Source organism: Ascaphus truei, chromosome 18 (assembly GCF_040206685.1).
Source record: "Ascaphus truei isolate aAscTru1 chromosome 18, aAscTru1.hap1, whole genome shotgun sequence".
Classification (NCBI taxonomy): domain Eukaryota; kingdom Metazoa; phylum Chordata; class Amphibia; order Anura; family Ascaphidae; genus Ascaphus; species Ascaphus truei.
This window is the reverse complement of record NC_134500.1, coordinates 8,514,819-8,536,497: the sequence shown is the minus strand read 5'-3', so window position 1 is coordinate 8,536,497 and position 21,679 is coordinate 8,514,819. Positions and strand designations below refer to the sequence as shown.

The following is a 21,679-nucleotide window of genomic DNA, read 5'->3' as shown; positions in this document are numbered from 1 at the left end:
TTACCGCTGCCCGCGCTGCTCCTGTTTCAGTGGTTCAGCCTGGCAGAGATGCCCTGCCACTGTGTACATGGTGGGTTGGCAGGGCTGTGTGCGTGGCACTGTGTGAGTTATGTAGGGGGAGGAGGGCACTGCTGCCACTTCTGTGCTTTTCCTTTACACGTGGGGCTCCGCACGTGGCACTGTATGTGTCGCTGATGATAGATTCACTAAACTCTGTTAAACTTGAGTTAATATCGCAATCGGTCCAATAAATAGAACTCGCGGTTTTATCTCCTAAATATCACTTTAATCGCTAACATCTCCATCTGCCGCAAATCTCCGCCATATTAACAGGCGGAAAAAAAGTCAAAAATTGCGATATGTAATGTGGTCATTTAACACTAGTTTAAAATTGAGTTCAAATGATGTTTCTCTCCTGCCTCAGGGGGTTTGTAATAACTAAGAAACCCCTACATCAGAAAAAGCAACACACCTTCAAAAGTCCTGAAATCCAACTTTTCATCCTCATTAACTCTTTCTTCTGACTTTATATCTCGCTGCAGGAAAGCCTGCGTATAGTAACTCACTCGGATACTTTTTACAGTGAGGTTGTAGTTACATATGTTTGCAGGCGTATGATAAGCTTGCCCACCCCCCACAATGTCACCCAGATCAGGCATAGGGTTGACGCAGGGGGTCCCCAGAGCCGAACCCCTTTAATTTCAATTCTGGGGGCTCCCTGCTTCCAGAGATACAGACCTTCGCATGGGGACGCCGGGAGCAGCTCCGGCTGGGGTTAAACGTTTAAAGCTCCCGCGTCATGCGGGCCAATGGGAGGCCGGACCTGATGACGTCACCGCGTCTCATTGGCCCGCAGTGCGTGAGAGCTCCTTAACTCTGCCATTACGTGAACCCCTGCTAGCCCAGCGGAGCAGCTACCGGCATCTTCTATGGAGGTAAGTATCTCCGGAAGAAGGGGTCCGGGAACTGAAATGAATGGGGTTCAGCTCCCAGAACCGCTCCAGCGGGCTCCGGAAATCGCCAGCTTGGACGGCTGCTTTAAGAGAGAAGCCGGAGAAATGTATCTCCGGGCGCATGGTACAAAGTGTCGTTCTGATGGGCAGGATACATGTGTAACAGGGCGGATTGTTCTGGAATTGCCAGGTTAGGGGTAGGTTGGGTAGCCGCTACTCTACATAAAGATGCTGCCACTCTCGCCACCTCCCGAGACCGTGACATGGCAGAGGGGTGACGGCGGCCGGTGCTGATAAGACCCCTCTGTGCCGCGCAGCCGGGGGGGGGGGAGCGCCCGGTCACATCAGCGCTGTCACTCACGCGGTGAGCGGCGTCCTGTATGCCCTGCGGCTCCATTAATGCAGGAACACAGATAATCCCCGTCCCCGCAGGGACGAGATCCGCGCGCTTAAAGACACAGCCGCCTCCTTTACAGCGCTGATCAACTGGTTTCACTTCAGTGCAAACGCTCGAAACCTTTTATACGATGAAGCTGTCAAGGAGAGTCACAGGGGACTGGAGATAGCAGCTAATTATATCAGGTGGAAGGGCCCCGTCTATATGTCTGTGTGTGCCTATATCTCTCTTTTCTATAGACCTGCCTGTCTCCCTCTGTCTGGGACTCTCACTAAATGTCTTAATTATCTTCGCTTCCATCTGTCTTTTCTTCCTGTGGCTTCAGTATCGACCCAAGTGATGTGTAAATGTGCACAGCGCCAGCCAACGGTAATATTTGCTCCTGTGGCACCGACCACGGAGGCGGGGGCTGTACGTAGAATTTTGTAGTCTCCGTTAGCTCCTTTCCCGTGGAGCTTACAATCTAATGTTGGTGCCTGAGGCACAAAGAGGTAAAGGGACTTGCTCAAGGTCACAAGGAGTTGGCACTGGTTTTTAAACTGGGTTTAACAGCTTCAAAGGGCCGCCAACAGGTCAGGTTTTAAGGATATCCCTTCTTCAACTTAGCCACTGATTGAGCCACCTGTGCTGAAGCAGGGATATCCTTTAAAAACTGACCTGTTGGTGGTCTTTGAGGACTGGAGTGGCCCACCCCTTGTGTACACTGACAGCACTCGGCAAAAGTACACCATCAGTCTTGTCTTGTCACACAGACAGTGTACGCAGCGCTGTATCCGGTAGAATTTTGCAGGCGCTGTGAGCCTGCTGCCGTGTGCACGTGGAGATAAAGGCGTCTACCCAAGGTCACAGGGAAACTGTATTATACCGAGATGCTGAAAAGTCCGGGGCGCTGATAGAGCGCTCAGGCACTGCAGGATTAAGGCTACCCTCGGATTATCCCCTCCGTGATTGGATGTTCGCTTTGGTTTCCGCTCTCTGGGATGAAAGATAAGTCTCCAGGACGTCAGCTTTCATTTTTTTTCACCAGACTTCATTTGGCCCGAGCTGATAAGGACCTCGCGTCTGTCTGTGTGCGCAGAAATCCTCGCGCCATCGGGAGAACTTTGAAATGTACGACCCCGCAGACATAGCGCCGCTCCCCTGGCAGAGATAAGGTTAACACAACTTTAGCAAGGCGTAGATCCCTTATCCACTGGTTTTATTGGGGTATTAGGCGACGGTGACCAGTCCGTGAGAGACGTTCTGTAATAACCCTATCCTCATATGTGTACATCCTCACTTACTATGTTTAATCTGGTTCTTGTTTGAGGTTATCAAGTCAGACTTAAACCAGGGGGGCGCAACTCCAGCCCGTCAAAGACTGAGCCTCTGATTGAGCCACCTGTGCTGAAGCAGGGATATCCTGAAAACCTGACCTGTTGGGGGGTCTTGAGGACTGGAGTTGAGCCCCCCTTTCTTACACCAAGATCCCCAGATATCTCCCGATCTGTGAACTACAGACCACCATTGTTCGTCCCTGCGGCGGTCTCTTTTCTGCCACTGTCCCATAGAAACAGAGAAATTTACAGCTCAAGAGAACCACAAGACCCCTCCTCGTCTGCCCATTCCCTTATCAGCGGAGAAACCCTGCGGAAGATGATGATGACGATGATGAGTTCATTTGGCATCCTAAATATTTAGGATACCTTGAGTCTGTCCCAAGGGATTTTTGAGGCCACTTGCTGCATTAGCCTCCACCCGCCTTTGCTGGGAGGCTGTCCCTTTAATTACACATGTTTGCCCTGAAGACATACTTCCTCACATCCCACACCCCCCCCACAACCCCCCCACCCCACAAACCCCCCACGCTCCTGGCATTCTGCGTCTGTCCCTCTGCTCTTTCTCGTGGGCACTGCCCGCTGCCTCTGTCCCCCGCACTCCTTCCTGTGTGCGCTGTGATACACTGTTACCCAGAGATTCTCAACTCCAGTCCTCAAACCACCCCCCACAACAGGTCAGGTTTTCAGATTCAGCACAGGTAGCTCAATCACTGGGCCAGACGGAGCCACTAATTGTGCCATCTGTGCTGAAGCAGGGACTGATTGAGCCACCTGTGCTGAAGCATGGATTCTTTGAGCCACCTGTTCTTAAAGTGGGCTATCCTTTAAACCTGACCTGTTGTGGGAGGGGGGGTCTTGAGGTCTGGACTTGAGCACCCCTGCTGTAACCACATCTACAAATCCTACCACCACGTGTAGATCAGGAAGCAGTGACGCGGTCTCAGGGTGATCACCATTTCTCAGCAGAGTGCAGACGAGAGCCCGCAGCGCTGAAAGGGTGGCGTTTTTTCCCAGGCGCTCCCTAAATTCTCCGGCTCTGCAATATTTCTGCATTAACTCACGAGGTTCGCACACAGTCAGCAGGTAATGAAAGCGCGGGGCGCAGCTCCCGGAGTCGGGGTAATGATTTTCACTCACTCGCGCTAATCCTTAAAGTTTACGCTGCTGTGCAGATTGAAGCCTCAGTAATTACAATGCGGTACCTGCACTGTTCCGATGGGGGGGTGTACGCATCTCCTGAGCAACCCGCTAATCCACTGGCAGCCGGAGGTCGGCCCCCCCTGTGTTTATCCCATTATGCAGAGGCGCGTGGGCCTGCGAGATAAAACCAGGAGAAGCCGCAGCAGATGGGGGGGGGGGGGAGGGGACGGGGGGGAGTGGGGGGACACTGGAGCAGTGCGAGGCGGGTAAAAGAGGGGGGTGCATTTCACCGTTCCCTTTCCTATGAACATCATGTTAATACCAAAACTCTGCTCCAATTACCTGGCTCACACCACCATCCATTCCCACATGTATCCAGCAATCGTCAGAACTCGTTAGTATGCAGTAAGGACGCACGTGCTGGAATTCCCTACCACGCACCATCAGCCTCTCCCCCAGCTTTCAGACATTCAAAAACGCTCTAAAATCTCGCCCTTTTAAGGAAGCCTATCTGGCACACCCCCTAACCTCCACACCCCCAAACCCTAATGGGACCAGCTGAGCGTCTGGCCCAATCTCCATGTTATCCAACACCCCCTAACCTCCACACCCCCAAACCTTAATGGGACCAGCTGAGCGTCTGGGCCAATCTCCATGTTATCCAACACCCCCTAACCTCCACACCCCCAAACCCTAATGGGACCAGCTGAGCGTCTGGGCCAATCTCCATGTTATCTAACACCCCCTAACCTCCACACCCCCAAACCCTAATGGGACCAGCTGAGCGTCTGGGCCAATCTCCATGTTATCTAACACCCCCTAACCTCCACACCCCCAAACCCTAATGGGACCAGCTGGCTGTGGCTGGACCACACTCCATCCTGATGCATGCTCCGTCCCACAATGAGCAGCTACTTTTCCTTTTGTTTCAAGTTTGCCCCTTTTTTCCCCTAGAGTGTAAGCTCTTAGGATCATTACCTTGTGTATCTGTTTGTCCTCGTTTGGTTTGTCATTCTGTTTATGTAATATACATACCTCTGTACCCCCATTGTCCTTCGCCGTGGAGTATGTGGGCGCTATACAAATAATATATATATATACTTAATTAAGTTATGGTGGGTAAAAAAACGACAAAAACCCTCCACAGCAAAGCATATAGCAAATGGAAATATTACTGTATGCTCATCTGCATGTCTTAGGCAGGTCTGCAACCCCGCCTTTCACCATTATCACCCAGCACACAGTACTTCCACTGCAGCAAGGGATTCTGGGACATGACATGCAAATGAGCACACAGTGTCACCTTTTGCTTCAAAACAATTTTTAACATGGTTCCCTATAGGCTTAAGCTTGCTGCATGTTCACAGCTTTGAGCACAGCCGGGGTTAAGATGCATAGCCAGTAAACCCACCCACAGACAGCCGTTTCAACCTTAATGGGTCTCATCAGTGTGGGGTTTGTTAACTGGCTATGCAATGAAGCAATGAGGATGGGGTTTACCATACTTAGTAAAGTTATGGTGAGTAAAAAAAAGTGACAAAAACCCTCCACAGCAAAGCATATAGCAAATGGAAATATTACTGTATGCTCATCTGCATGTCTTAGACAGGTCTGCAACCCCGCCTTTCCCCATTATCACCCAGCATACAGCACTTCCACTGCAGCAAGGGATTCTGGGACATGACATGCAAATGGAAACATTGCTTCATTGCATAGCCAGTTAACCAACCCCACACTGATGAGACCCATTGAGGTGGAAACGACTGTCTGTGGGTGGGTTTTCTGGCTATGCATCTTAACCCTGACTGTGCTCAAAGCTGTGACCATGCAGCAAGCTTAAGCCTATAGGGGACCTACCAGCTGATAGTTTGTGTTTCTACCTGCTGTGACACCCGGGACCCTGGGAGATCCCGGGGTTTCTAACATATTAAGGATCCCCTGTGCCAAGCAGTTCGGAAATTACTCACTGCCTTAGAACCCATCACTAGGGGGGCCGGACGGCTCCTCCAAAAATACTGGACACAATCGGGAAAGGTGTGACTCGCTCGAGACACACACCCCTCTCTCCGCTCCATGCTGTTTCCTCCTCTACGTTGGCCCCACCCCCAGGCTCCTGACACCTCCTGATTGGCTGCATTACCCAACAGCAGCCAATCAGTCAGGTCTCCGGGCCCCGGTGATGCCCCCGCCACGGGCCCCGGTGATGCCCCCGCCACGGGCCCCGGTGATGCCCCCGCCACGGGCCCCGGTGATGCCTCCGCTATGGGTCAGGTCTGGGCCCCGGTGATTCCCCCGCTCCAGATCCCGGTGATGCCCCTTTTCCAGGTCAGGTCTCCGGGCCCCAGTGATGCCCCCGCTCCGAGCCCCGGGGATGAGCAGATGTTGTCTGTCTCTTTGCAGGTATTCATTGTGATAACGTGTGTGTGCCGGGACGCTGGGGACCCAACTGCTCCATGTCCTGTCACTGCGAGAATGGGGGGTCCTGCCGACCAGAGGACGGGACCTGCGAGTGCGCCCCGGGGTACAGGGGAGCCCTGTGCCAGAGAAGTAAGGAGCCCCCCCCAATCTCTCCGCTCTCACACGTTCAGCAGCGTGTCACACGCATTACACACACGTTCAGCAGCGTGTCACACGCATTACACACACGTTCAGCAGCGTGTCACACGCATTACACACACGTTCAGCAGCGTGTGACACGCATTACACACACGTTCAGCAGCGTGTCACACGCATTACACACACGTTCAGCAGTGTGTCACACGCATCACACACGTTCAGCAGCGTGTCACACGCATTACACACACATTCAGCAGCGTGTCACATGCATTACACATGTTCAGCAGCGTGTCACACGAATTACACACACGTTCTGCAGCGTGTCACACGCATTACACACATGTTCAGCAGCGTGTCACACGCATTACACACATTTTCAGCAGCGTCACACGTATTACACACATTTAGCAGCGTGTCACATACATTATACACACGTTTAGCAGCGTGTCACATACATTACACACACGTTTAGCAGCGTGTCACACGCATTACACACAACCTCATTTTCATCTCATTGGGGACAGAAACCCAAATCTCACTGGTTTGGGAAATTGGAAGTTGATAGATCTGCTAAATCCTCCTGCAGGTAAATCCAGGATGTTTGGATAAACATTATTTCTGCAAGGACTTGTGAGCAGCATAATAATGCGCAAAGTGATAATAACATGCAGAGTAATAATAACACGCAGAGTAATAATAACATGCAGAGTAATACAATAACATGCAAAGTAATAATAACATGCAGAGTAATAATAACATGCAGAGTACTACAATAACACGCAGGGTAATACAATAACACGCAGATAGTCCTAATAGCACACAAAGTAATACAATAACATGCAGCGTTATAATAACACACATTTAATACAATAACACGCAAAGTAATAAAATAACACGCAGAGTAATAACACGCAAAGTAATACAATAACACGCAGAGTAATAACACGCAAAGTAATACAATAACACGCAGAGTAATAACACGCAAAGTAATACAATAACACGCCGGGTTCTTATAACAAGCAAAGTAATACAATAACATGCAAACTAATAACACGCAGAGTAATAACACGCAGAGTAATGCAATAACACGCAGAGTAATAACACGCAGAATAATAACACGCAGATTAATAACACGCAGATTAATAACACGAAGAGCAATAACACGAAGAGCAATAACACGCAGAGTAATAACACGCAGAGTAATAACACGCAGAGTAATAACACGCAGAGTAATAACACGCAGAGTAATAACACGCAGATTAATAACACGAAGAGCAATAACACGCAGAGTAATAACACGCAGAGTAATAACACGCAGAGTAATAACACGCAGAATAATAACACGCAGATTAATAACACGCAGAGTAATAACACGCAGAGTAATAACACGCAGAGTAATAACACGCAGAGTAATAACACGCAGAGTAATAACACGCAGAGTAATAACACGCAGAATAATAACACGCAGAGTAATAACACGCAGAGTAATAACACGCAGAGTAATGCGCTTCACGCCACTCGGCCTGTATGTTTATGATGTAATAACGCGGTGCCGTGTGTATCAGCCCATGTCACATGTTGCTGTGTATGGCGCACCAGAGGTGGCTGCACATGTCTGCCTGCCCCTCATTGCAGTATCCCTTCTGTGTGTCCCCCTGCAGTTTGCTCTCCTGGATTCTTCGGGCACCGCTGCAGCCAGGCGTGTCCCATGTGTGTGCACAGCAACGGGCCGTGTCACCATGTCACCGGTCACTGTGACTGCCTGCCAGGATTTTTTGGGCCGCTCTGTAACCAAGGTAACCTCATATAAGGACCCCTTACCCCCGGGACATGATAAGCCTGCCATTAACAGGAGGGCCCTTTAACCTCTGACCTGGAAGGACGAGGTCATATGTGAACCCGTAAAGTAGGGGGCGGAGGGGAAGCATTTCACCTTCACTGAAAGAGTAGTGCATGCATGGAACCCCCTCCCGACAGCTGTTTAATAAAGGCAGGTATGCTTGGGATAGGCACAGTGCTAGAAGGAGCATCTAAATGAACACAGTTCTGTCTGCGCTGGCCATGTCTGAATGCAGATGGGAGACTCGGAACGATGCAGACGATAGGGAAACGCAGCTTTATCACTGATCCCAGGCGCGGGCTCATTACCGAGATCTGTGTTTCCTTGGAAGACAAAATCAAACGAGAAGAAGCTTTTAGAGGGAAGGGGGGGTTGTTATCAGATTCATTGGAGCGGTGGGACAGGGGGAGATAGGTGTCAGCCTCTGTTTAATTTGAGGATTGGGAAGGCTGCACGCGGGGCGCTGATGTCCCTGCCGCTGTCAGACGCTGAGCGGATTACAGTGTCTCTGTGATTGGGAGGTTTGGGCACAGATAAGGTTTTATCACAGTGGCATTTTACTGATGTTTTTTCTGTTGGATTCTGTGATAATAAAACTCTCCCCCCAGAAACCCGGCCAGGAATAATGCAGAAAAAACATCAACCAGACTCGTGTCTCGGTGCTCTGGCAGCCCCCCGCACCCTCCCTGTAACAATCAACATGCCGCTTATATTAGAGGGGTTCAGCACACACACACACACGTACCCCAAGTTTAAAAAATGCATATTATATTGAAGGCCCCTCTGGCAGTGAGAGGATAATGTTACTTTTCTCTATTTTGTAGTTAAATACATTATGACTGCAATATCTCAGAGAGGTTTTCTTACTTGAATATATATATATATATATATATATATATATATATATATATATCCCTTTTTTATGCTGATCTGCTGTGAGCCCTGCCTTTCTACCCCTAATCTTCGGCGAGCTATGCTTGTAATTTGGAGGTTTCTGTATCAGATTGCAGCACGGCTTGTCCGTGTGCCGCTCTGACAAGAATACCAGTTGTGACTGCTTGACATTTTTAGTGATGCTTATTAAAATAAAATGTAATAAGACAAGTACTTTAACGATGGCTACACTGTGGCTGTAGTAAGCGTCTCAGGGTTGCAGAATGGGGTAGAGATGTGCATGGCTGTAGTAAGCGTCTCTGGGTTGCAAAATGAGGTAGAGATGTGGGTGGCTGTAGTAAGCGTCGCTGGGTTGCAGAATGGGGTAGAGATGTGCGTGGCTGTAGTAAGCGTCTCTGGGATGCAGAACGGGGTAGAGGTGTGCGTGGCTGTAGTAAGCGTCTCTGGGTTGCAGAATGGGGTAGAGGTGTGCGTGGCTGTAGTAAGCGTCTCTGGGTTGCAGAATGGGGTAGAGGTGTGCGTGGCTGTAGTAAGCGTCTCTGGGTTGCAGAACGGGGTAGAGGTGTGCGTGGCTGTAGTAAGCGTCTCTGGGTTGCAGAACGGGGTAGAGGTATGCGTGGCTGTAGTAAGCGTCTCTGGGTTGCAGAATGGGGTAGAGGTGTGCGTGGCTGTAGTAAGCGTCTCTGGGTTGCAGAATGGGGTAGAGATGTGCGTGGCTGTAGTAAGCGTCTCTGGGTTGCAGAATGGGGTAGAGGTGTGCGTGGCTGTAGTAAGCGTCTCTGGGTTGCAGAATGAGGTAGAGATGTGCGTGGCTGTAGTAAGCGTCTCTGGGTTACAGAATGAGGTAGAGATGTGTGTGGCTGTAGTAAGCGTCTCTGGGTTGCAGAATGAGGTAGAGGTGTGTGTGGCTGTAGTAAGCGTCTCTGGGTTGCAGAATGGGGTAGAGATGTGCGTGGCTGTAGTAAGCGTCGCTGAGTTGCAGAATGGGGTAGAGGTGTGCGTGGCTGTAGTAAGCGTCTCTGGGTTGCAGAATGGGGTAGAGATGTGCGTGGCTATGGTAAGCGTCTCTGGGTTGCAGAATGGGGTAGAGGTGTGCGTGGCTGTAGTAAGGGTCTCTGGGTTGCAGAATGGGGTAGAGGTGTGCGTGGCTGTAGTAAGGGTCTCTGGGTTGCAGAATGGGGTAGAGGTGTGCGTGGCTGTAGTAAGCGTCTCTGGGTTGCAGAATGGGGTAGAGGTGTGCGTGGCTGTAGTAAGCGTCTCTGGGTTGCAGAATGGGGTAGAGGTGTGCGTGGCTGTAGTAAGCGTCTCTGGGTTGCAGAATGGGGTAGAGGTGTGCTTGGCTGTAGTAAGCGTCTCTGGGTTGCAGAATGGGGTAGAGGTGTGCTGGAGACATTCTGGGAGGATGTTGGCTGTCAGGCCCGGCTCAGCACTCACAGCGGATACATGGGTGAGTGCTTTGTGTCTGTGCAGTGTGCCCCAGCGGGAGATTCGGGAGGAGCTGCGCAGAGATCTGTTCCTGCAGCAACAACTCAACATGCAACCCCATCGACGGGTCCTGCCAGTGCTACCCGGGCTGGATTGGCAGTGACTGCTCTGATGGTGAGTGGCACTCAGCCATACGGCGCCATCTTTAATATTACCCCCAATATGTTGTGTGTATTTATAGCAACTACAGAGGGATATACAGTGATGGAGGGATATACAGTGATGGGGGGGGTATACAGTGACGGAGGAGTATACAGTGACGGAGGGGTATACAGTGATGGAGGGATATACAGTGATGGAGGGGTATACAGTGATGGAGGGATATACAGTGACGGAGTGGTATACAGTGATGGAGGGGTATACAGTGATGGAGGGGTATACAGTGATGGAGGGATATACAGTGATGGAGGGGTATACAGTGATGGAGGGGTATACAGTGATGGAGGGATATACAGTGATGGGGGGATATACAGTGATGGAGGGATATACAGTGATGGAGGGATATACAGTGACGGAGGGATATACAGTGACGGAGGGGTATACAGTGACGGAGGGATATACAGTGACGAAGGGGTATACAGTGACGGAGGGATATACAGTGACGGAGGGGTATACAGTGACGGAGGGATATACAGTGACGGAGGGATATACAGTGATGGAGGGATATACAGTGATGGAGGAATATACAGTGATGGAGGGATATACAGTGACGGAGGGATATACAGTGACGGAGGGGTATACAGTGACGGAGGGATATACAGTGATGGAGGGATATACAGTGATGGAGGAATATACAGTGATGGAGGGATATACAGTGATGGAGGGATATACAGTGATGGAGGGATATACTGTACAGTGATGGAGGGATATACAGTGATGGAGGGATATACAGTGATGGAGGGATATACAGTGACGGAGGGATATACAGTGACGGAGGGATATACAGTGACGGAGGGGTATACAGTGACGGAGGGATATACAGTGACGGAGGGATATACAGTGATGGAGGGGTATACAGTGATGGAGGGATATACAGTGATGGAGGGATATACAGTGACGGAGGGATATACAGTGATGGAGGGGTATACAGTGATGGAGGGATATACAGTGATGGAGGGATATACAGTGACGGAAGGATATACAGTGATGGAGGGGTATACAGTGATGGAGGGGTATACAGTGATGGAGGGATATACAGTGATGGAGGGATATACAGTGATGGAGGGATATACAGTGATGGAGGGATATACAGTGACGGAGGTGTATACAGTGACGGAGGTGTATACAGTGACGGAGGGATATACAGTGACGGAGGGATATACAGTGACGGAGGAATATACAGTGATGGAGGTGTATACAGTGATGGAGGTGTATACAGTGATGGAGGGATATACAGTGATGGAGGGGTATACAGTGATGGAGGGGTATACAGTGATGGAGGGGTATACAGTGATGGAGGGGTATACAGTGATGGAGGGATATACAGTGATGGAGGGGTATACAGTGACGGAGGTGTATACAGTGATGGAGGAATATACAGTGATGGAGGAATAGAGCACTGACGTCCACTTTGTAACACGGGATAATGACAGGTCAGGTTTTCAGGATATCCCTGCTTCAGCACAGACGGCTCAATCCATGGCTCAGTCGATTAAGCCGCCTGCGGTGTAGCAGGAATATCCCCAAAAACCTGACCTGTAAGAGGGTCTTGAGGACTGGATTTGGGAACCCCTTAAAGATTCCAGTAAGCTGCGTATCCCCCTGGCAGTTAGAGGGTTAACAGTGTTGCTTCCCACCTGCGGTTAACACCCTCTTGTTTTGGGGTTTTTTGCAGTGTGTCCGCCGGGGCTCTGGGGTCCTGACTGTGTCCACACCTGTAGCTGCCACAACGAAGCAGAGTGCAGCGCGTACGATGGCGAGTGTAAGTGCACTGCAGGCTGGACTGGGCTGTTCTGCACGCAGAGTAAGTGAGCGCGCATACGCGGGGCAGCTCCCCCAGTCCTGTTTTTCCAGTTATCATTTTCTCTAGAGTTGAAAGCTCTTTCTCAAGGGCAGGCGCGGCCAACTCCAGTCCTCAAGGGCCACCTACCGGTCAGGTTTTTAGGATATCCCTGCTTCAGCACAAAGACTGGCTCAGTCAAAGACTGCACTACCTGTGCTGAAGCAGGGATATCCTTAACCTGACCTGTGGGTGGCCCTTGAGGACTGGAATTGCCCACCCCTGCTCTAGGGAACCCGTCCAGGGTGAAATGGTCCTTGAAGTTGGAAGATATGAGGAGATGTCTGTTCTTAAAACAACAAAAATGGGCCGTACACAAATATATTCGGGGGCAGTACAGGAGCTTTCAAAAGAACTATTCATCCCACGGGCAGTACCAAGGACTCGGGCCATCCCTTAAGGTTGGAGGAAAGGAGATTTCACCAGCAACAAAGGAAAGGTTTCTTTACAGTAAGGGCAGTTACAGTGTGTGATTACCTATGGAGACTGTGATGGCAAATACAATAGATTTGTTCAAAAAAAGGTTGGACATCTTTTTGGAAAGGAAATGTATACAGGGATATACCAAATAAGTATACATGGGAAGGATGTTGATCCAGGGAGTAATCTGATTGCCAATTCTTGGAGTCAGGAAGGAATTTATTTTTCCCCTTATGAGATATCATTGGATGATATGACACTGGGGCTGTGTGTTTGCCTTCCTCTGGATCAATAAGTAAGTATAGATATAGGATAAAGTATCGGTCGTCTAAATTTAGCACAGGTTGAACTTGATGGACGTAAGTCTTTTTTTCAACCTATGTAACTATAAAGATATTTGTCCTTTTATTACAAGGATTCCCTTGCTTTCAAGCACAGTGCAACTGCTTTTTATTTCCAAATCTAAACTTCAGCTTCTGTTTAAGGAGAAAGTTTAGAGAAACAGTTGCCAGACATTATACATGATATATTATATATAGTGCATATTATATATAGTGCATATTATATATAGTGCATATTATATATAGTGCATATTATATATAGTGCAGGAGGGGTGGAGCCGACGGCTCGTAGATTCAGTCTGTGTCTGTTGGACTGGAACCTCTTGGTGGGATATAGCGCCCTCTTCTGGTGTGTTAGCCCATGTTTCACTCCATGTGCAAACGCAAACACACTGCAGTGTCACGGAGCTGCAGTGGCTGTAACGAGTATCCACGTGCAGTGGCTGTAACGTGTAACCACGTGCAGTGGCTGTAACGTGTAACCACGTGCTGTGGCTGTAACGTGTAACCACGTGCAGTGGCTGTAACGTGTAACCACGTGCAGTGGCTGTAACGTGTAACCACGTGCAGTGGCTGTAACGTGTAACCACGTGCAGTGGCTGTAACGTGTAACCACGTGCAGTGGCTGTAACGTGTAACCACGTGCAGTGGCTGTAACGTGTAACCACGTGCAGTGGCTGTAACTTGTAACCACGTGCAGTGGCTGTAACGTGTAACCCACGTGCAGTGGCTGTAACGTGTAACCCACGTGCAGTGGCTGTAACGTGTAACCACGTGCTGTGGCTGTAACGTGTGACCACGTGCTGTGGCTGTAACGTGTGACCACGTGCTGTGGCTGTAACGTGTGACCACGTGCTGTGGCTGTAACGTGTGACCACGTGCGGTGACTGTAACGTGTAACCACGTGCGGTGGCTGTAACGTGTAACCACGTGCGGTGGCTGTAACGTGTAACCACGTGCGGTGGCTGTAACGTGTAACCACGTGCTGTGGCTGTAACGTGTAACCACGTGCAGTGGCTGTAACGTGTAACCACGTGCAGTGGCTGTAACGTGTAACCACGTGCAGTGGCTGTAACGTGTAACCCCGTGCAGTGGCTGTAACGTGTAACCACGTGCTGTGGCTGTAACGTGTAACCACGTGCTGTGGCTGTAACGTGTAACCACGTGCAGTGGCTGTAACGTGTAACCACGTGCAGTGGCTGTAACGTGTAACCACGTGCAGTGGCTGTAACGTGTAACCACGTGCAGTGGCTGTAACGTGTAACCACGTGCTGTGGCTGTAACGTGTAACCACGTGCTGTGGCTGTAACGTGTGACCACGTGCAGTGGCTGTAACGTGTAACCACGTGCAGTGGCTGTAACGTGTAACCACGTGCAGTGGCTGTAACGTGTAACCACGTGCAGTGGCTGTAACGTGTAACCACGTGCTGTGGCTGTAACGTGTAACCACGTGCTGTGGCTGTAACGTGTAACCACGTGCTGTGGCTGTAACGTGTAACCACGTGCAGTGGCTGTAACGTGTAACCACATGCTGTGGCTGTAACGTGTAACCACGTGCAGTGGCTGTAACGTGTAACCACGTGCAGTGGCTGTAACGTGTAACCACGTGCTGTGGCTGTAACGTGTAACCACGTGCTGTGGCTGTAACGTGTAACCACGTGCAGTGGCTGTAACGTGTAACCACGTGCAGTGGCTGTAACGTGTAACCACGTGCTGTGGCTGTAACGTGTAACCACGTGCTGTGGCTGTAACGTGTAACCACGTGCAGTGGCTGTAACGTGTAGCCACGTGCAGTGGCTGTAACGTGTAACCACGTGCAGTGGCTGTAACGTGTAACCACGTGCTGTGGCTGTAACGTGTAACCACGTGCAGTGGCTGTAACGTGTAACCACGTGCAGTGGCTGTAACGTGTAACCACGTGCTGTGGCTGTAACGTGCGTGCTCTGTCCACGTCAGTGCCACACTTTAGGGGACTCTCTGTATAAATCCCTTAAATTCCATGTCCCAAGACTGGACGCCCCAACTCTCTTTGAATCCAAAGCTGCATTCAACCTGAACCCCTTCAGTGTAAACCTGCGTCGCCCCAAAGGCGGACAGCTGAAGGACAGCCGCAGGACAGCCGCAGGACAGCCGCAGGGCGTGAGCCGTTCGCTGATGTTAAAGCTGCTCTATTTCAATCTGAAACTCACCAGCTCTTTATCCCCTGCACCCAATTCTCCAACTCTCTCTGTCCATGAAATGCCTGTGAATTGAATGTATCACCTCTGTTCTTTTAATGTAACCGTGTGTTGTTATAACTCTGTGCCCAGGACACACGTGAGAACGAGCGGTAACTCTGTATTACTTCCTGGTAACACATTCTTATAAATGAAATAAATAAACTCTCCCAGGATCGAGGGGAAAGGGTAATTTAAGGCAGGGTTTATCTGTAAAGCCCTTGCCTGCTTTTGCTGACTCCATTGCGGTTGTTGAAGTAGATTAGTGCACTTTTCCACACGTACCCCCACTTGCCAGCTAAGGCAATATAAATAATATATAGGGTATTGTAGGGTACAGACGTTACAACTGTTTGCAAATGTTAAAGTGTAAAACTGTTGATCTTTTTTCAATGTTTGTAAAATCCCATTGCAATTCGTCTGTGACCCATCTAAGCCATGTGAAGAGTCCTGATGTACAGCCTCAGAAAGATACATTAACTCTGCTACTTCTGTTTAATTCAGTGTACAGGTGGAGAGGGAGAGGGAGGGGGAGGGGTGATACAGACAGGTATGCCAGGTATAAGGGGGACACAGATTCCAGAGGTGAGGGAATCCCATTGGGGGCGACACTTGGAAACTGGAGTTTTTGAGGGAATACGGGAGGGAATTTCAGGAAATACTGTTCTATTGAAAGGGTAGTAAATGCAATGAGCCGACTCCCAGCTGAAGTGCTAAAGACAAATACAACCCAAGTCTTTAAGGGCAGTATTTTTGGAACAGAGACAAGTGGTAGGAAATACAGAATAAAAGGTCTTGGATCTGGTACCTCGGTTCCTGTGTGAGATTCAGTTTGGGGGTCAGTGTAATGTCATATTATAGAAGTGCGGGTATTATTATAATGTAGTGTTACTCATTCCCGCTTTGTACTGTCGCACTCGGCCCGTTGCTGGGGTCTGTTGATTCACTTCTGTTTTTTCAGGGTGCCCGTCAGCCTTCTATGGGACGGACTGTGCCAACGTCTGCCACTGCCACAACGGAGCGGACTGTGACCATATCACCGGGCAGTGCACGTGCAGGACGGGATTCACTGGCAAGCACTGCGAGCAGAGTGAGTGAGCAGCCCCCTCCTGTCCCCTCCTCCCAGGGGGCACTACCAGCCACCTCCTGTCCCCTCCTCCCAGGGGGCATTACCAGCCACCTCCTGTCCCCTCCTCCCAGGGGGCATTACCAGCCACCTCCTGCCCTCTCCTTCCTGGGGGCAATACCAGCCACCTCCTGCCCTCTCCTTCCTGGGGGCATTACCAGCCACCTCCTGCCCTCTCCTTCCAGGGGGCAATACCAGCCACCTCCTGCCCTCTCCTTCCTGGGGGCACTACCAGCCACCTCCTGCCCTCTCCTTCCTGGGGGCATTACCAGCCACCTCCTGCCCTCTCCTTCCTGGGGGCACTACCAGCCACCTCCTGCCCTCTCCTTCCTGGGGGCATTACCAGCCACCTCCTGCCCACTTCTTCCAGGGGGCAATACCAGCCACCTCCTGCCCTCTCCTTCCTGGGGGCATTACCAGCCACCTCCTGCCCTCTCCTTCCAGGGGGCATTACCAGCCACCTCCTGCCCTCTCCTTCCAGGGGGCAATACCAGCCACCTCCTGCCCTCTCCTTCCTGGGGGCATTACCAGCCACCTCCTGCCCTCTCCTTCCTGGGGGCATTACCAGCCACCTCCTGCCCTCTCCTTCCAGGGGGCATTACCAGTCCCCTCCTGCCCCCTCTTTCCAGGGTTGGCATTACCAGCCGCGCCATGGTGTGTGTATCTCGCTCGGCGCGGCTGCAGCTGGCGGTACCACCCTGAGCCACTCGCAGCCCTGAAAGTTTTATTTGTAACAATGAACCCAAACTGAGACCATTATATACTCAGAGCCCGGTGCCCGTCCCACCAGCCTTTTATTGCCTCACCACGGGTTGGCACAAACCTCCTGGAGCGGCCGCCGGCATCGTATTAAAACACAAACTGTTAACTGGACGACGGTGTGGATTTGGCTTTAAGAATCAAGTACACCATTCATATAATATAGGGGTGGGGCCACTCCAGCTCTCAAGGGCCACCAACAGGTCAGGTTTTCAGGATATCCCTGCTTCAGCACAGGTGGCTCAATCAGTGGCTCAGTCGAAGACTGAGCCACTGATTGAGCCACCTGTGCTGAAGCTTGGACTGACAGCCACCTGTGCTGAAGCAGGTATATCCTGAAAACCTGACCTGTTGGTGGCCCTTGAGGACTGGAGTGGCTCACCCCTGCTGTGATGGGACAGTAGAGAGGTAAACAGGTATAAGAACAGCCGCACGCCACGTTACATGTGCTCAGCGTGTCCCCGTGTGTGACCATCGCTCCGTGATCCAGTTTAGAAGCGGTAACGTTGTTGCCGGGCCCGTCCCCGCCTCTCTCCGCAGAGTGTCCGCCCGGCACGTTTGGCTACGGCTGCAGACAGCTGTGCGAGTGTCTGAACAACGCCACCTGCGACCACGTGACTGGGACCTGTTACTGCAGCGCCGGCTTCAAAGGGATCCGATGTGACCAGGGTGAGCGCGCCAGCACGGGAGGGGTTAACAGCGAGGGCAGCCACGGGCTAGCAGGGGGGGTCTGAAGGCCACTTGGAGAGGACATGCAGTCCTACATCAGTGTCCCCCGTCACGGCAGGATAACAGCCGGTAGGGCGGCCAGGTGTCCAGTATTGAACTGAACTGTCCTGTATTTGGATGCTCTGTCCAGTAAAAAATTCAAGATAATACTGGACATGTGTGTGTATACCGGTATTACCTCTCTGGGCGTGTATGTGTATACCGGTATTACCTCTCTGGGCGTGTATGTGTATACCGGTATTACCTCTCTGAACGTGTATGTGTATACCGGTATTACCTCTCGGGGCGTGTATGTGTATACCGGTATTACCTCTCTGGGCGTGTATGTGTATACCGGTATTACCTCTCTGGGCGTGTATGTGTATACCGGTATTACCTCTCTGGGCGTGTATGTGTATACCGGTATTACCTCTCTGGGCGTGTATGTGTATACCGGTATTACCTCTCTGGGCGTGTATGTGTATAGCGGTATTACCTCTCTGGACGTGTATGTGTATACCGGTATTACCTCTCTGGGCGTGTATGTGTATACCGGTATTACCTCTCTGGGCGTGTATGTGTATACCGGTATTACCTCTCTGGGCGTGTATGTGTATACCGGTATTACCTCTCTGGGCGTGTATGTGTATACCGGTATTACCTCTCTGGGCGTGTATGTGTATACCGGTATTACCTCTCTGGGCGTGTATGTGTATACCGGTATTACCTCTCTGGGCGTGTATGTGTATACCGGTATTACCTCTCTGGGCGTGTATGTGTATACCGGTATTACCTCTCTGGGCGTGTATGTGCATACCGGTATTACCTCTCTGGGCGTGTATGTGCATACCGGTATTACCTCTCTGGGCGTGTATGTGTATACCGGTATTACCTCTCTGGGCGTGTATGTGTATACCGGTATTACCTCTCTGGGCGTGTATGTGTATACCGGTATTACCTCTCTGGGCGTGTATGTGTATACCGGTATTACCTCTCTGGGCGTGTATGTGTATACCGGTATTACCTCTCTGGGCGTGTATGTGTATAGCGGTATTACCTCTCTGGACGTGTATGTGTATACCGGTATTACCTCTCTGGGCGTGTATGTGTATACCGGTATTACCTCTCTGGGCGTGTATGTGTATACCGGTATTACCTCTCTGGGCGTGTATGTGTATACCGGTATTACCTCTCTGGGCGTGTATGTGTATACCGGTATTACCTCTCTGGGCGTGTATGTGCATACCGGTATTACCTCTCTGGGCGTGTATGTGTATACCGGTATTACCTCTCTGGGCATGTATGTGTATACCGGTATTACCTCTCTGGGCGTGTATGTGTATACCGGTATTACCTCTCTGGGCATGTATGTGTATACCGGTATTACCTCTCTGGGCGTGTATGTGTATAGCGGTATTACCTCTCTGGGTGTGTATGTGTATACCGGTATTACCTCTCTGGGCGTGTATGTGTGTACAGGTATTACCTCTCTGGGCGTGTATGTGTATACCGGTATTACCTCTCTGGGCGTGTATGTGTATACCGGTATTACCTCTCTGGGCGTGTATGTGTATACCGGTATTACCTCTCTGGGCGTGTATGTGTATACTGGTATTACCTCTCTGGGCGTGTTTGTGTATACCGGTATTACCTCTCTGGGCATGTATGTGTATACCGGTATTATCTCTCTGGGCGTGTATGTGTATACCAGTATTACCTCTCTGGGCGTGTATGTGTATACCGGTATTACCTCTCTGGGTGTGTATGTGTATACCTGTATTACCTCTCTGGGCGTGTATGTGTATACCGGTATTACCTATCCGGGCATGTATGTGTATACCGGTATTACCTCTCTGGGTGTGTATGTGTATACCTGTATTACCTCTCTGGGCGTGTATGTGTATACCGGTATTACCTATCCGGGCATGTATGTGTATACCGGTATTACCTCTCTGGGCGTGTGTGTGTATACCAGTATTACCTCTCTGGGCGTGTATGTGTATACCGGTATTACCTATCCGGGCATGTATGTGTATACCGGTATTACCTCTCTGGGCGTGTATGTATATACCGGTATTACCTCTCTGGGCGTGTATGTGTATACCTGTATTACCTCTCTGGGTGTGTATGTGTATACCGGTATTACCTCTCTGGGCGTGTATGTGTATACCGGTATTACCTCTCTGGGCGTGTATGTGCATACCGGTATTACCTCTCTAGGCGTGTATGTGTATACCGGTATTACCTCTCTGGACGTGTATGTGTATACCGGTATTACCTCTCTGGGCGTGTATGTGTATACCGGTATTACCTCTCTTGGGGTGTATGTGTATACCGGTATTACCTCTCTGGACGTGTATGTGTATACCGGTATTACCTCTCTGGGCGTGTATGTGTATACCGGTATTACCTCTCTTGGGGTGTATGTGTATACCGGTATTACCTCTCTGGACGTGTATGTGTATACCGGTATTACCTCTCTGGACGTGTATGTGTATACCGGTATTACCTCTCTTGGGGTGTATGTGTATACCGGTATTAACTCTGGGCGTGTATGTGTATACCGGTATTACCTCTCTTGGGGTGTATGTGTATACCGGTATTAACTCTCTGGGCGTGTATGTGTATACCGGTATTACCTCTCTGGGCGTGTATGTGTATACCGGTATTACCTCTCTGGGTGTGTATGTGTATACCGGTATTACCTCTCTGGGTGTGTATGTGTATACCGGTATTACCTCTCTGGGCGTGTATGTGTATACCGGTATTACCTCTCTGGGTGTGTATGTGTATACCGGTATTACCTCTCTGGGCGTGTATGTGTATACCGGTATTACCTCTCTGGGCGTGTATGTGTATACCGGTATTACCTCTCTGGACGTGTATGTGTATACCGGTATTACCTCTCTTGGGGTGTATGTGTATACCGGTATTAACTCTGGGCGTGTATGTGTATACCGGTATTACCTCTCTTGGGGTGTATGTGTATACCGGTATTAACTCTCTGGGCGTGTATGTGTATACCGGTATTACCTCTCTGGGCGTGTATGTGTATACCGGTATTACCTCTCTGGGTGTGTATGTGTATACCGGTATTACCTCTCTGGGCGTGTATGTGTATACCGGTATTACCTCTCTGGGCGTGTATGTGTATACCGGTATTACCTCTCTGGGCGTGTATGTGTATACCGGTATTACTTCTCTGGACGTGTATGTGTATACCGGTATTACCTCTCTTGGGGTGTATGTGTATACCGGTATTAACTCTGGGCGTGTATGTGTATACCGGTATTACCTCTCTTGGGGTGTATGTGTATACCGGTATTAACTCTCTGGACGTGTATGTGTATACCGGTATTACCTCTCTGGGCGTGTATGTGTATACCGGTATTACCTCTCTGGGCGTGTATGTGTATACTGGTATTACCTCTCTGGACGTGTATGTGTATACCGGTATTACCTCTCTTGGGGTGTATGTGTATACCGGTATTACCTCTCTGGGTGTGTATGTGTATACCGGTATTAC

The 21,679-nt window shown here is 50.3% G+C and overlaps 1 protein-coding gene across 4 annotated transcripts in view; it reads left to right on the top strand.

Moving 5' to 3' along the window:
* Positions 1 to 21,679, top strand: part of MEGF11 (multiple EGF like domains 11) — a 171,167-nt gene that overhangs the window by 123,142 nt on the left and 26,346 nt on the right. For 2 of the 4 annotated variants that reach the window (XM_075575363.1, XM_075575359.1), the window contains exons 14-19: positions 6,210 to 6,356; positions 8,027 to 8,161; positions 10,570 to 10,698; positions 12,419 to 12,547; positions 16,522 to 16,650; positions 17,986 to 18,114. In XM_075575363.1, coding sequence (XP_075431478.1) covers positions 6,210 to 6,356; positions 8,027 to 8,161; positions 10,570 to 10,698; positions 12,419 to 12,547; positions 16,522 to 16,650; positions 17,986 to 18,114 — 798 coding nt within the window. The remainder of the gene's footprint in view (positions 1 to 6,209; positions 6,357 to 8,026; positions 8,162 to 10,569; positions 10,699 to 12,418; positions 12,548 to 16,521; positions 16,651 to 17,985; positions 18,115 to 21,679) is intronic. The other 2 variants (XM_075575360.1, XM_075575361.1) reach the window with 2 other exon arrangements.